The sequence below is a fragment of the Mustela lutreola genome, chromosome 10 (assembly GCF_030435805.1).
Source record: "Mustela lutreola isolate mMusLut2 chromosome 10, mMusLut2.pri, whole genome shotgun sequence".
NCBI classification, from domain to species: Eukaryota; Metazoa; Chordata; class Mammalia; order Carnivora; family Mustelidae; genus Mustela; species Mustela lutreola.
The window spans coordinates 93,003,318-93,017,736 of NC_081299.1; the positions used below are offsets into that span (position 1 = coordinate 93,003,318).

A 14,419-nucleotide genomic window follows, 5' to 3' on the forward strand; every position below is an offset into this window, starting at 1 on the left:
TTAGCTCTTATTTATTGAGTGCTTCCCTTGTACCAGATTCCATGGTTCATGTGTCCTCTGCATTATTTCATTTAATCCTAAAAACAACCCTTGAATATTAGAGAGAGGTTTAGCAACTTGCCAAAGTCTTACTGAATTAGAAAGAAGCAGAATCAGAGTTGTAACCAGGTCTTTTTTTAACAGCTTTATTAAGATGTGATTGACTTAATAGCAGTATATGTTTAAGATCTACAACTTGGTGTTTTACTACATGTATGTTGTAAAATGACTACCACAAGCTAATTAATAATCCATCACCTCCACAGACTTACTATTTTCTTACATGTGTGTGTGATGAGAAGGCTTAATTTAATCATTTAAGATCTACCCTTTTAGCAGATTTCAAGCATACAATATAATTATTGTTAACTATAAGTCAACATGCAATACATTAGATCTCTAAAGTTTATTCATCATGCATAAGTGAAACTTTGTGTCCTTTGGCCGACACTACCTCATCGCCACCCCCTAAGTCCGCAACCAACATTCTGTTCTCTGCCTTGTGAATTTGACTGTTTCAGATTCCACATAGAAGTAAGGTCATGCAGTGTTTATCTTTCTGAGTCCAACATAATTTCACTTAACATAATGTCCTTCAGGTTCATCCAGGTTGTTGCATTTGGCAGAATTTCCTTCTTTTCTTAATTTTTTTTTTTAAGATTTTATTTATTTGAGAGAGCATTCGACCATGAACACAGGCTCCAGAAGGTAGAGAGGGAGAGGGAGAAGCAGGTTCCCCACTGAGCAGGAAGACTACCTCAGGGCTCAGTTACAGGACCCAGAGATCATGACCTGAGCCGAAAGCAGATGCTTAATTGAGCCACCTTGGCACCCCTTTCCTTCTTTTTTTTTAAAGGCTGAATAATATGGGGTGCCTGGGTGGCTTAGTGGATTAAAGCCTCTGCCTTCAGCTCAGGTCATGATCCCAGGGTGCTGGGATCGAGCCCCATGTCGGGCTCTCTGCTCAGCAGGGAGCATGCTTCCCCCGCTTCTCTCTCTGCCTGCCTCTCTGCCTACTACTTGTGATCTCTGTCAAATAAATAAAAAGAAAAAAATCTTAAAAAAAAAAAAGGGCTGAATAATATTCCACTCCATATGTACGTTACATTTTCTTTATTCCTCTCTCCACCAATGGGTGTTTAATTGTTGTCCATGTCTTGGCTACTGTGAATAATGCTGCAGTGAACACAGGAGTGCAGACATGTCTTCAGTACCTCCTACCGTCCTACCTCACTAAGTTCCAGCATCAGGTGTCCCAGTACCACATTGGCTCCAAATCTGTACCTATGCTTACCTCCCTGTACCTCTTGAAAACAGAACTGACACTCCTATTTCATATGAAGAAGTAAGAGAACTTGAGAAGTCTATGACTTTCGGAAGTTAAAAAAAAATGGGAGTGGCACTGAAACAAGAGGATTTTTAAGACTTCAGAAAGTCAGACTTTTGGGGCACCTGGATGGCTCAGTCAGTTAAGCATCTGACTCTTGGTTTAGGCTCAGTTCATGGTCTCAGAGTCCTGGGATCAAGCCCCACGTTGGGCTTTGTGCTCAGTGGGGAGTCTGCTTGAGTTTTCTTTCTCTTCCTCCCTCTGCTCCTCCCCCGCTACAGTTGTTCTCTCTCTCTCTCAAATAAATAAATCTTTTTTTTTTTTTTTTTTTTTTTTAAAGGTAAGTCCTAAGGGCGCCTGGGTGGCTCAGTGGGTTAAGCCTCTGCCTTCAGCTTGGGTCGTGGTCTCGGGCTCCTGGGATCGGGACCCGCATCGAGCTTGCTTCCCTCTCTCTCTGCCTGCCTCTCTGCCTATTTGTGATCTCCCTCTCTCTCTCTCTCTGTTGAATGAATAAATAAAATCTTTAAAAAAAAAAAAAAAAAAGGCAAGTCCTAGACATTTTAGGTATATAGTGTGTCAGCTCTGTTTTCTGGGTAAAAATCCTGAACTAAGTTATATGTGATATGCCCAAACTCTATTAGGTCAGACTTAAACTTGAAGTGGGGCTGTCCTATCTAAGCTGTCTTGGTTCTCCAGTCATACCATAGTTAATTCATTTCCATAAAATCAGGGTAATTGGTGCCAAATTTGAGTTTGCTTGAGTTGGGCTTTTTAAAAATTCTCAAGTGGGTGCCTGGGTGGCTCAGTGGGTTAAAGCCTCTGCCTTCGGCTCAGGTCATGATCTCAGGGTCCTGAGATTGAGCCCCACAGTGGGCTCTCCGCTCAGTGGGGAGCCTGCTTCCCCCTCTCTCTCTGCCTGCCTCTCTGCCTACTTACGATCTCTGTCAAATAAATAAATAAAAATAAAATAAAAATAAATTTTAAAAACCCTACAAGCACTATGGCTTTGGAAATGTTTTTAACATGTTTCTATGTGTCCATTTTTTAGTGCTCGCCAGAAACCCAGAACTAATTACTTAGAGGACCGAAAAAATGGGTCAAAGCTGATCATTTTTGTAATTGGAGGAATTACGTACTCTGAAATGCGTTGTGCTTATGAAGTTTCTCAGGCACATAAATCCTGTGAAGTTATTATTGGTAAGACATTTTTTCCTCTTTTCAGTTTTTTTTAAACAAACTAAATGCAGAACTTTATCTTGTAAGTTACATGTAGGTCTAAATTGTTGAATGCAAAAAAAACTTTAATCCTAGTGTGTTTTATTTGATGTACTAGAGTTTTTTGTGGTTGACTTTTTTGGTAATTTGATTTTTAAATATTCTGATTTTGAGGGAATGACTTCAAAATGCTGTATTATTTAGATATTATTAGATATGTCCTTTAAAATATTATGTTCTAGTCTTGCCCTTATTATTAAACAATTTTTTAAATTTTTTTTAATTTTTTATCTTTTATAAACATATATTTTTATCCCCAGGGGTATAGGTCTGTGAATCGCCAGGTTTACACACTTCACAGCACTCACCAAAGCACATACCCTCCCCAATGTCCATAACCCCACCCCCCTTCTCCCAACTCCCCTCCCCCCAGCAACCCTCACTTTGTTTTGTGAGATTAAGAGTCACTTATGGTTTGTCTCCCTCCCAATCCCATCTTGTTTCATTTATTCTTCTCCTACCCACTTAAGCCCCCATGTTGCATCACCACTTCCTCATATCAGGGAGATTATATGATAGTTGTCTTTCTCTGCTTGACTTATTTCACTAAGCATGATACGCTCCAGTTCCATCCATGTTGTCGCAATGGCAAGATTTCATTTCTTTTGATGGCTGCATAGTATTCCATTGTGTATATATACCACATCTTCTTTTTTTTTTTTTTTCTTAAAGATTTTATTTATTTATCAGAGAGAGAAGGGGAGAGAGCGCGCACAGGCAGACAGATTGGCAGGCAGAGGCAGAGGGAGAAGCAGGCTCCCTGCTGAGCAAGGAGCCCAATGTGGGACTTGATCCCAGGACGCTGGGATCATGACCTGAGCCGAAGGCAGCTGCTTAACCAACTGAGCCACCCAGGCGTCCCTATACCACATCTTCTTGATCCATTCATCTGTTGATGGACATCTAGGTTCTTTCCATAGTTTGGCAATTGTGGACATTGCTGCTATAAACATTCAGGTGCACGTGCCCCTTCGGATCACTATGTTTGTATCTTTAGGGTAAATACCCAGTAGTGCAATTGCTGGGTCATAGGGCAGTTCTATTTTCAACATTTTGAGGAACCTCCATGCTGTTTTCCAAAGTCAAACCTCCAGTTTTGATTGTCAGCATATCCATGTATTGCACAAAGTAGACAAAGTACTAGAAGTGGTTTACTGAGCATGCTGTGCAGTGGAGGAAGGAATAAGATATTGTGGTGTAGGCAGATTTCAGGAATGTGTCTTATAGAAATTTTGTTAAATTGTCCCAAGCTATGACACTTGGCAAATTTGAGAGACAGGGCAATATAATTAGCCAAGGAGAATCTACTTAACTGCTGGCCTCTGAAAATTTATCTTTTCTCCTACCAGGTTCTACACATATTTTAACACCCAGAAAGCTTTTGGATGATATAAAGATGCTGAATAAACCCAAGGATAAAGTCTCCTTTATTAAGGATGAATAATGATTTTTTTTGGAGATTCTTATTAATAGGTTCAACTAAAATAAATCAAGACAAGTTTGCTATCATGTAATTTAAACAATGTAAATATTTTGCAGAATACTGATTTTTCAAATATATTTCTTAAGGGACTTTATGGTTACATATCATTGGATTTGCCATTTTTAATAATTTAAATAGTGTCGCTGCTTTGTAGATGATGAGAGGAAATGTTAAAATGCTTTCTCAAAGGAAATTTTTCGCCTCTGGAACTGAATATATTAGAATTGTGGGTGATTCTTCATAACTACCTATGTACATACCAATTACCAGATACTTATCTGTCTTATGCTCAAATATAGTTTTTTGGGAAAGAATGATTTTAAATGAAAAGGCTGTAAAAGTAAAAACCTGTAAGTGTGCGTGTCATAGAATGATTTTCTGTAAGTGCAGTTTTTTTTTTCAATTTAAATTGATAATTTCTTTTATGTGTAAAATAATTCTGTCATTAATAGAAATAGAATAATTTCAGTGTTTACTGTCTTCCCAGATACTTCTAAAGAACACAGTTTTATATAATTTCAAACTCATGTATGTTTAAAGCAGAAAACCAAAAATAAGTGTGAATATTCTAAGAGAAAATAAATGTATAGTTACAAAAGTTACCTTTTGGGGGGGAAGGGGAGGAAGGGGAAGTTGGGAAGTTTAAAAGTTCTAAATCAGAGAGTTACAAAAAAAGAAAAGAATGCACAATAATCTTCCTATCAAGATAGCACCTATTGACTTTATAAAAACAATATAATATTTGTGTAAGGTTGGATAATAAAAGGATATTTCTGCACATGTGTTATGCAAAGGGAACATCTTCATTTCAAATCTCTTTTTTTACCTGGCCTCATAGTAGCCTCATGTATTACTCATCTTCAGAGTTTTGCTCTTACATATAATGCTGCCTTGTTTGGATACATACCTTTGCAAACACTCACAAATACTTCTATAATATAAATTTCTAGCAATGGCATAGCCGGTCAAAGTATGGGCCCAGCATGCTTCCTCTGCACTACTCTGCTTAGCCAGTCAAAGTATTTGTGCATTTAATATAGTTGACTTTTTAAAGCCAAGTTTGGGGGTGTTGACCCCTGCCCCCACACCTCAACCATGCAGTTGAAAATCTGTTGAAATACTGTTTATCCCTCAAAAACTTTACTACTAATAACCTGCTGTTGGCAAGAAGCCTTACTGAAAACAAAGTAGGTTAGCACAAATTTTGCGTTGTATATATTTTATATTGTATTCTTACAATAAAGTAAGAGAAAAAAATGAAGAAAATCATAATACATTTACAGGGGCGCCTGGGTGTCCCAGTTGGTTAAGCGACTGCCTTTGGCTCAGATCATGATCCTGGAGTCCTGGGATTGGTCAGGCTCCCTGCTCAGTGGGGAGTCTGCTTCTCCCTCTGACCCTTCCCCCTCTCATGCTCTCTCTGTCATTCTCTCTCTTTCAGGTAAATAAATAAAATCTTAAAAAGAAAGAAAGAAAATACGTTTACAGTATTGTACTGTATTTATCCAAAAAATCTGTGTATAAGTGGACCTGTGCAGTTCAAACCTATGTTGTCCAAGAGTCAACAAGTTGATGGATATCACCATTTTAAATTTTTATGTAGAAAAACCCATCGCTTTTCCTTTTTGGCTTCTGAATTGTATGTTGTACTTAGACATAACCTTTTTTCTTTAAGATTTTATTTATTTGAAGGAGAGACAGTGAGAGAAGGAACCCAAGCAGGGGAGAGGGAAGGGGAAGAGCAGGCCTCCCTCTTAGCAGGGAGCCCAACGCGCACAGCTCAATCCCAGAACACTGGGATCATGACCTGAGCCAAAGGCAGACACTTAACAACTGAGCCACCCAGGTGCCCCTAGAAATAACCTTTTACAACTAAAATGATAAATTCACTCATCGTTTCTTCTGGAACATTTCAGTGGGTTCATTTTATTTTTATAGATAATTCTTTCATCCATCTGGGATTGACTTTAGTGTGAGAATGTATGCTAGGTATTGTCTCTTAGCCCTTGCATTATGTCCCAGGCCTCCCCATCTCATACCCCATCTCATACAGGGGATGAAAGACTAAAAATGAAGTTTGGCAGACTCAGAGATAAGCATGGTTCAGGACTGGTTAGATTCTGCCAGTGATTTGCATTTTGTTCAAGATGTGGAAAGTAGAGATCATCTACCATAATGTACTAGTGGACAAGCTGCTGCCTCCTGAAGTTGTAGCAACTAGCCTCCACGTTTCAGTCTGTTACCAGCTGCATGGGCATGAGGCAGTGCTGGTGGCAGCAATGGCGCCGACTTCTGTGCCTTGCATCCCAGAAGGTGCTATAATCTTGAGTCTAAAAGTGTTTTGGTCCCCAGTTGCTGCCCCTACAATTTTCTGATTTTTTTTTAAAGATTTTATTTATTTATTTGACAGAGATCACAAGTACGCAGAGAGAGAGGAAAGCAGGCCTCCTGCTGAACAGAGAGCCCGATGTGAGACTCGATCCCAGGATCCTGAGATCATGACCTGAGCCGAAGGCAGAGGCTTAACCCACTGAGCCACCCAGGTGCCCCTCTCTGACTTTTTTAAAAAATACTTTATGTACTTACTTATTTGAGAGAGAGAGCACAAGCAGGGGGAAAGGCAGAGGGAAAAGCAGACTTCCCACTGAGCACATAACCCAACTCAGGGCTCAATCTCAAGATGCTGGGATCATGACCTGAACTAAAGTCAAATGTTTAACTGACCGAGCCACCCAGGTGCCCCTTTTTCTCTGGTTTTTAAGGACCTGTATTAAATTCTATTCTTTGATATACCTGCAGAGTTTCCATTCCTACAGGAAACCCTGACTGATAAAGTATTTAACAGGGATCCAGCCTTCTTCCTAAGTAGCCAGATACTGTACCAAAAAAAGATTTTGTTTATTTGTGAGAGAGAATGAGAACACAAACAGGGGGAGCAGCAGGCAGAGGGAGAAGCAGGTTCCCCACAGAGCAAGGAGCCCGTTGTAGGAATTGATCCCAAAACCCTGGGATTATGACCTGAGCTGAAGGCAGCCACTTAACCGAATGAACCACCCAGGTGTCCCATAGAATTATACTATTATTAACAATTAATATCCAGAATACTTTCCTTGATTTTATAAATCTATATCGATATTGATATTAGATCTATAAAATCAAGGAAAAAATATATATATATTACCACAAAGTAAAACAACTACATATGTTATATATATTATTCAAAATCATGTATTTGGCTTAAAACTGGCCTAGATTTATTACAAATTCACTTAAATGATGGCTACAGACAGTCACAAAAAATGATTCTGGCCTTTTTTATGTGTGTGAAAACCATTCTAAAAATCAATATAATTTAAATAGGTATTTAAACCAGAACTAAATGAAAATTGGGTAATCCCTCTTTCCCTGTCTATTCTGAAATGCTAACTTTTTTTTAATAGACTAAGTTTATATTTGTATTTTGATCTATTTCTGAATTTTCTTTTTTTTTTTTAAATATTTTATTTATTTATTTATTTGTCAGAGAGAGAGGGAGAGAGAGCGAGCACAGGCGGACAGAATGGCAGACAGAGGCAGAGGGAGAAGCAGGCTCCCTGCCAAGCAAGGAGCCCGATGTGGGACTCGATCCCAGGACGCTGGGATCATGACCTGAGCTGAAGGCAGCGGCTTAACCCACTGAGCCACCCAGGCGTCCCTGAATTTTCTTTTATTGACCTATAGTTCATGCCTTCTTGCCTATCTATTTTAATTCATGCTATATTTTATTTAAATAATTTTTAGGGGTGCCTGGGTGGTTTGGTAGGTTAAGTGTCTCATTTGCCTTCAGGCCAGGTCATGATCCCAGGGTCCTGGGATTGAGCCTCAGCTCAGCGGGGACTGCTCCTCCCTCTCCCTCTGCATGCCACTTCCCCTGCTTGCGTTCTCTGTCAAATAGGTAAATAAAATCTTTTTTAAAAAATTTAAGCAAGCTCCATGCCACCATGCCACATGTGGGGCTAGAATTCATGACCCACCCCAAGATCAAGAGTGGCATGCTTCACCAACTGAATCAGCCAAATACTCCTAATTCATGGTATATTTTAATGTGTGACAGATATAATCTCTACTCCACCCACACCTAAATCAGTTATTTTTCAGAGATTTTCTAGCTTGTACATTTTTCTAAATGAACTGTAGTGTCATTTTGTTAATCCCAAAGGTTATTTTGGTATTTTCATTAGGTTTGCAATAAATTTATAGGTTAATTTGAAGAATTGACAGCTCAGGATGCCTGGGTGGTTCAGTCGGTGAAGCATCTGCTATTGGCTCAGGTCATGATCCCAGCGTCCTAGAACTGAGTCCCATATTGGGCTCCTTGCTCAGTGGGGAGTCTGCTTCTCCCTCTGCCCCTCACCCTGCTCTTATTCACTCTCTCTGAAATAAATAAAATCTCTAAAAAAAAAAAAAAAAAAGAATTGACAGCTCTATAATACTGAAACTTAAAATTCAGAAATACAGAATGTCTTTTTATTTACACAAATCTTTATGACCTTGAAAACCTTTATTTTTCTCCATATAGGTACCGCAGTTGCTATAGTATCTTTCTGTGTTTTCCATGTGAATTGGATCTTTTACATTATTTTCAAACATTTTTTAATATAGGAACGTTACTGATTTGATATATTCATTTCATAACTTGCTAGTTTACTAGATGGTGATAACAAAATAATAACATGCAAGTGCTTCCTTAGAGCTTTATATGTGCCAGGCACTGTTTCAAAGTGCTTATACTACCTCATCTAATCTTGTGAGGCTAGGCACTGTTATCATCATCTCCATTTGAACGCCAAGAAAACTAGGACACAGGCTAGGCACTGTTATCATCATCTCCATTTGAAAGCCAAGAAAACTAGGACACAAAAAAGGTTATGTAATTTAATCTGGGTGTGCATGTGGGTAGGAAAGGCTTGTTTGTACATGGCTGGGAACAGTTCATTGCCAGTGAAAGGGATGGTGTTTGGGGCCTGTGTTTTGTATGAGGCCCTTGTGTATCTTGGTTACTTGCTATCTGCCCAGAGTTACGTGGAACAGAGATTTACAGTGATCCAATGCCCTGTGGCAAATAGAGCCAAGAGTGTGATGGCAGCACACACTGGCCCATTCATTTAGTTAACACCTCAGTGATAGTATACTTTGTCCTATGACAGTGATGTGAGATCCTTTGAGGCCTCCACTTTACATATACTTCAAGCTTAGAATTAGATCATGTTTCCTAAATCTCTTACTGAATTTGAAGACATGAGTTGTCATCTTTCATAAATTCCTGGTATAAACTGTTCCCACCTCCAGAATTAGAAATTACAGATTCTTTTTTTTTTTTTTTAAAGATTTTATTTATTTATTTGACAGAGAGAAATCACAAGTAGACTGAGAGGCAGGCAGAGAGAGAGAGAGGGAAGCAGACTCCCTGCTGAGCAGAGAGCCCGATGCGGGCCTCGATCCCAGGACCCTGAGATCATGACCTGAGCCGAAGGCAGCGGCTTAACCCACTGAGCCACCCAGGCGCCCGAAATTACAGATTCTGATAAGACCCTCTGAAAGACACTTCGCTGTTGCAAGTAACTGAAACCATTTATTTACTCTCTTGGAAGCCCGCTTTTGCTTCCTGTTGAAATGTGCTCGATTTATAAATGGGTTCACATTGCTCAGCCATAGTCACAAAAAAATAAGAATATCAACCATTCATAGAGACACAAAAATTCTTGGATTTGAGCCCCAAAGGCCTAGACCCTGACAGTTCATTTTGTAAGATGTGATGCCCCTATAACTTAGTTCTGCTGTAGGTTGTTTGTAACCCTTTGTGCATTCTGTCAGGTTGCACGCAGGTTTCTTTTAAAATCAAAGAAACAACAAAGTCTTCATCCCACAGCAAAATTTCTACTACCAAAACAACATTTTGTGTATTAAGCATACTCAAATTCAGTATGAATTAGGTCTATCTTAAATCCTTAACCATAAGATGACAGTTGAAAGGAGTGATTAAAAGATGAGTTGCATTTGTTTGACTTAATAAACTGAATGGCTAGAATTTTTTTTATTAAAGAATTAAAGCATTCCCCCTCATCCTGCTTCTTGCTCCTGGCAGCGTCAAACCAACAGAGCACAGCTACACATTGGAAGAACACAGAGGCCTCTGGACAGTGGAGCTGCCACCTGCTGCTCTCAGCAATGGTGAACCCTTGACTCCATGTTAGAGATGCAATGACTTTTGGCTAATGAGCTGGTTTCTCTGGTCTCTTACTGCAGTTAAAATTTACACAAAGAAGGGAGGAAACAGCCAAGGCTACATGGTCAGTAAATATAAAGTCATCTTTGTAAATCAGAGCCTAGCACTTTTCCAGAAATTCTTAAGGACATTGCCCTGTTACTGTTTCTTGGATTAAGCATGTTGCAGTGATAATCCTCAATCATGATGGAAATGTAAAATTACCTTTAGAATACAGTTTAATAAAGCAGAGATGCGCCATATTTTTAAATAAGTGATTACAGTAGTTAAGTTACTTTAAAGGTTAGTTGAGGGTTTAGGAACATTCATTTGTGGTGGTCCTTTCTAGCCTAGGTTCCATGGATTTGCTTTAGGTGACCATGAACTTTAAAAAAAAAATTGTGTGTGTTCTTACATCCCTTTTCCCTGTAAGAGGGGGGCATGGGGAAGGGAGAGCCCATAGCTTTCAATAGTTTTTCAAAGAGGGTTGGACCCAGAAAAGGTTAAGAGCTAATGATTTGTACGAGAACCCTTGAACTCTTCAGAGAAGTTTAATTTTAACCTTGGGGACAGGATAGTGATGCTTGGCACACAAAACAAGTTATCAAGTTGTGATTAAATTTAGGTAAGTGATAAATCTAGAAGCCTATTAGTATACGCACAGTTTAAGCTCCCTCTTTTAAAACACTACTACCTGGGGCGCCTGGGTGGCTCAGTGGGTTTAAAGCCTCTGCTTTCAGCTCAGGTCATGAACCCAGGGTCCTGAGATCAAGTCCCGCATTGGTCTCTCTGCTCAGCAGGGAACCTGCTTCCCTTTCTCTCTCTCTGCCTGCTTGTGACCTGTCTCTCTGTCAAATAAATAAATAAAATCTTTTTTAAAAAAATAAAATAAATAATAAAATGCTGCTACCCATCTTCACTCTCTTTGTTATGGTGCTAAGACTTGAAAAGTACCTTCAGTCACAAAGTCAGCGATATCTTCCATCTGGCCTCTGCTTTATCTCTTCTAAGGCACTCTAAACCAATTCCCAAGCCCTAAGGTTAAAAATAGCCCATTCTTCAGCCAGCTAGACAAATAGCAGCTGCCTTCGCCACAAAAATCTTCAAAGTGGGGATGGATCAACTCTGCTTACCACTGACTAAAGCTCTGGGGGTTGGGAATTATTGACTGGAGTGAATAGAGACCTCAGGAAGCAGGGAAAGAGCCAATCTTGGGCTGCTCTGTCATGAAAGGTTATAAACCAGTCTTAAAGAAGCAAAATAAATACATAAATAAATAATAATAAATTTTTTAAAAGATTTTATTTATTTATTTATTTATTTGACAGAGATCACAAGTAGGCAGAGAGGCAGGCAGAGAGAGAGAGGAGGAAGCAGGCTCCCTGTGGAGCAGAGAGCCTGATGTGGGGCTCCATCCCAGAACCCCAGGATCATGACCTAAGCCGAAGGCAGATGCTTTAACCCGCTGAGCCACCCAGGAACACCATAAAAAAAAATTTTTTTTTTAAAGATTTTATTTATTTATTTGACAGAGAGAAATCACAAATAGTTGGAGAGGCAGGCAGAGAGAGAGAGAGAGAGGGAAGCAGGCTCCCCACTGAGCAGGGAGCCCGATGTGGGACTCGATCTCAGGACTCTGAGATCATGACCTGAGCCGAAGGCAGCGGCTTAACCCACTGAGCCACCCAGGCGCGCCCAAAAATTTTTTTAAAACAAAAAAAATGTCTTGTTCTGACGGTCTATACAAAACGCTATATACATTTAGTTAATCACTGGTCCATAGTTTTAGAGAATTGTCTTCACTTTTGTCCCAAATTCATTAATCTAGGACTAACATTTTTGCATCTGATTCAGGAGATCTTCACATAGTTCACAGTATAAACATAAGAATTTCATACTGTACAAAAAGTAAAAGTAAAGATTCTTCCTTACCTGAATGACACCCAGGTTCCATTTCCTAGAGGTCCACTGAATAGTTTTGTGTATTTTCCCAGAAAACATGTATGCCCTTTGAAAAACATACACGAATGAGGGCACACTGCATGTATTATTGGTCGTTCTTGCTTTCTTTCACTGTCTTGCAAGATAATCTGCCTCATTTTTTTCCGCAGCTACAGAGCACTAACTGCATGACTGTTATTTATGAATCTCCACAGGGGGTATTAGATGAGTTCCATATGGGGACTCTTCCCCTCCGTGCTCCAGTGGCTACCCCTGTGTAATACCATGACCTATTATGTGAGTTCCCTAGGAAGTAATTTCTAATAGTGGGGTTGCTGCTCAAAAGGTAAGTGCTTTTATACATTTGTAGGATTTGATACCAAGTTGCCTTCCCTCCAGGTTACACCAATTTACACTTCCATCCCCAGGGTACAAAAGCATCTGTCACCCCCAACCTCGCTGACACTGGCTTTTCTAAACTTTAGTTTAGAAAAGTATATTTTGGTTCTATCCTTTTTTTTTTTTTTTTAAATAATCTCTACACCCAAGGTGGGGCTCAAACTCTTGAGCCTGAGATCAGGAGTCGCATGCTCTTCCCATGGAGTCAGCCAGGTGCCCCTAGTTTATTGCTTTGATTTTTTTTTTATTAGGAATTAGGAATAATAGATTTATTTTAAAATAAATACTTGTTGATTCAATTTTAAGAATCAGGGTCCATTGTTTTTTTCCTTTTAAGCACTTTGTGCGCCACCCCTCTCCCCCCATGGTTTTGCTGTTTTCTCTAGAAAGTCACCTTCCTAAATGGTATAAGAAGATACTTTGGGGAGGAAGATCAAGTTTTCTTTGCATTTCTTTTTTTTTTTTTTTTTAAGTCCTCGGTTGCCTTGGGTTGAACTAGTATTTCAGTTGATTCCTCCATCTCTTTACTTTGGCAAGATCTTCTGCAATAGTTCTAATCATTCGATCAGTGGTTTCTTTCAAAATGGTTGCTGTCCTTAGGGCATGATCCAAAGACAAGTTTAAAATCTACAGAGGAAAAATCCACACATTTTATTTAAAGTTACTGTTTCTGTTAATTGGGTTATCTCATTATTAAACATTACAAGGTGGAATTTTTGGAGTATTCTTTTCCCACCCAGTCTATTCCTGTTTTTGACGGTTGGTTTCCTAGGTAACTGGTCTGAGATGGAATATATTTTTTAGGGAAAGGGACAGAGAAAAAAAAAAAAACACCCAACACGTGACCAATGAATGTGACTCAGAGGGTGAGATCAGCAACCTGCTGGGTCGCGCCCAGCCACAGAGGAAGAGATCTGTGAGAAAGAAGGCAAGCTCTTGGGGGTCGTCAAAGGAGACGGAAGGGTCATAACCCCTGAGAGGGCACCCACGGAGACTAGTGCTTGTGTTGAAAGCGTTTGAAATGGCCTGGGATTTGACTGGAAAATAGGGAACTGCAGGCAGCTCTAACCCCACTGTCACTGGAACAGACTTGTGAGCGGCTGGAAACAAGCTGCTGCCTGCACTCCCGGCCCAAGGGATCCTGCAGCTGAGGCACCACCCACAAAACACTTTCTCCAGGAAATTTCCCTTGGAACCAATTTAGGAATAATACAACCATGTAGCTGCTCATGCTGTGTGTCTTTATGTTAGTGCTGAGCACAAGTTGATTTTAGTGGAGCGTTTTCTGGTCCCCCCATAATGTAATAATTTAAAAGCCATCAGTTTTGTGGTCAAGACCATACTTAAAAGCTGCAAGGATTCTAGAATGGTTTTTTTCCTGAAGCTCCTCACCTCAGATTCTGTTTCTTCAATACTGCCAAAGTTGGTTAAGGACTTGCTTCCCAAAATCCTGCAGGAGTGGAAATGGGGTGAGGGTGTAGCAAGGTCTGAATTATAGGTCTTGAAAACCTTAAGATTGTTTCTGGAAGGCAAAAGCATAATTGTATAAAGCTCCCCTCTCCCTCTAGCTCTGTAGTGGTTCAGGAATGACTGTGTGTGTGTTGGGGGTGAGGAGTTTGTGCAGTATCTGCCTTTTGTAGCTCCCATAGTCCTGTTGTGGCTGACCACAGAAATGATTTGTTCCATGACCGTGAAGGGTGTTTTCTCCCAG

General features: G+C 39.8%; 2 protein-coding genes across 6 annotated transcripts in view; one reads left to right on the forward strand and one right to left on the reverse strand.

The window, feature by feature from the left end:
* STXBP3 (syntaxin binding protein 3) overlaps positions 1-11,276 on the forward strand; it is a 62,616-nt gene extending 51,340 nt beyond the window's left edge. Inside the window, exons 18-20 of one of the 2 annotated variants that reach the window (XM_059135668.1) lie at positions 2,415-2,563; positions 6,535-6,667; positions 10,249-11,276. In XM_059135668.1, the coding sequence (XP_058991651.1) occupies positions 2,415-2,563; positions 6,535-6,626 (241 nt within the window). In that variant the 3' untranslated portion in view covers positions 6,627-6,667; positions 10,249-11,276. Of the gene's footprint in view, positions 1-2,414; positions 2,564-3,990; positions 4,903-6,534; positions 6,668-10,248 lie in introns of those variants that run through there. The other variant, XM_059135667.1, reaches the window with a different exon arrangement.
* A 1,881-nt stretch (positions 11,277-13,157) lies between these two features.
* The window catches only part of AKNAD1 (AKNA domain containing 1), a 37,521-nt gene continuing 36,259 nt past the window's right edge, over positions 13,158-14,419 (reverse strand). For 3 of the 4 annotated variants that reach the window (XM_059137470.1, XM_059137469.1, XM_059137467.1), the window contains one exon: positions 13,644-14,158. In XM_059137470.1, coding sequence (XP_058993453.1) covers positions 13,951-14,158 — 208 coding nt within the window. In that variant the 3' untranslated portion in view covers positions 13,644-13,950. Of the gene's footprint in view, positions 13,336-13,643; positions 14,159-14,419 lie in introns of those variants that run through there. The other variant, XM_059137468.1, reaches the window with a different exon arrangement.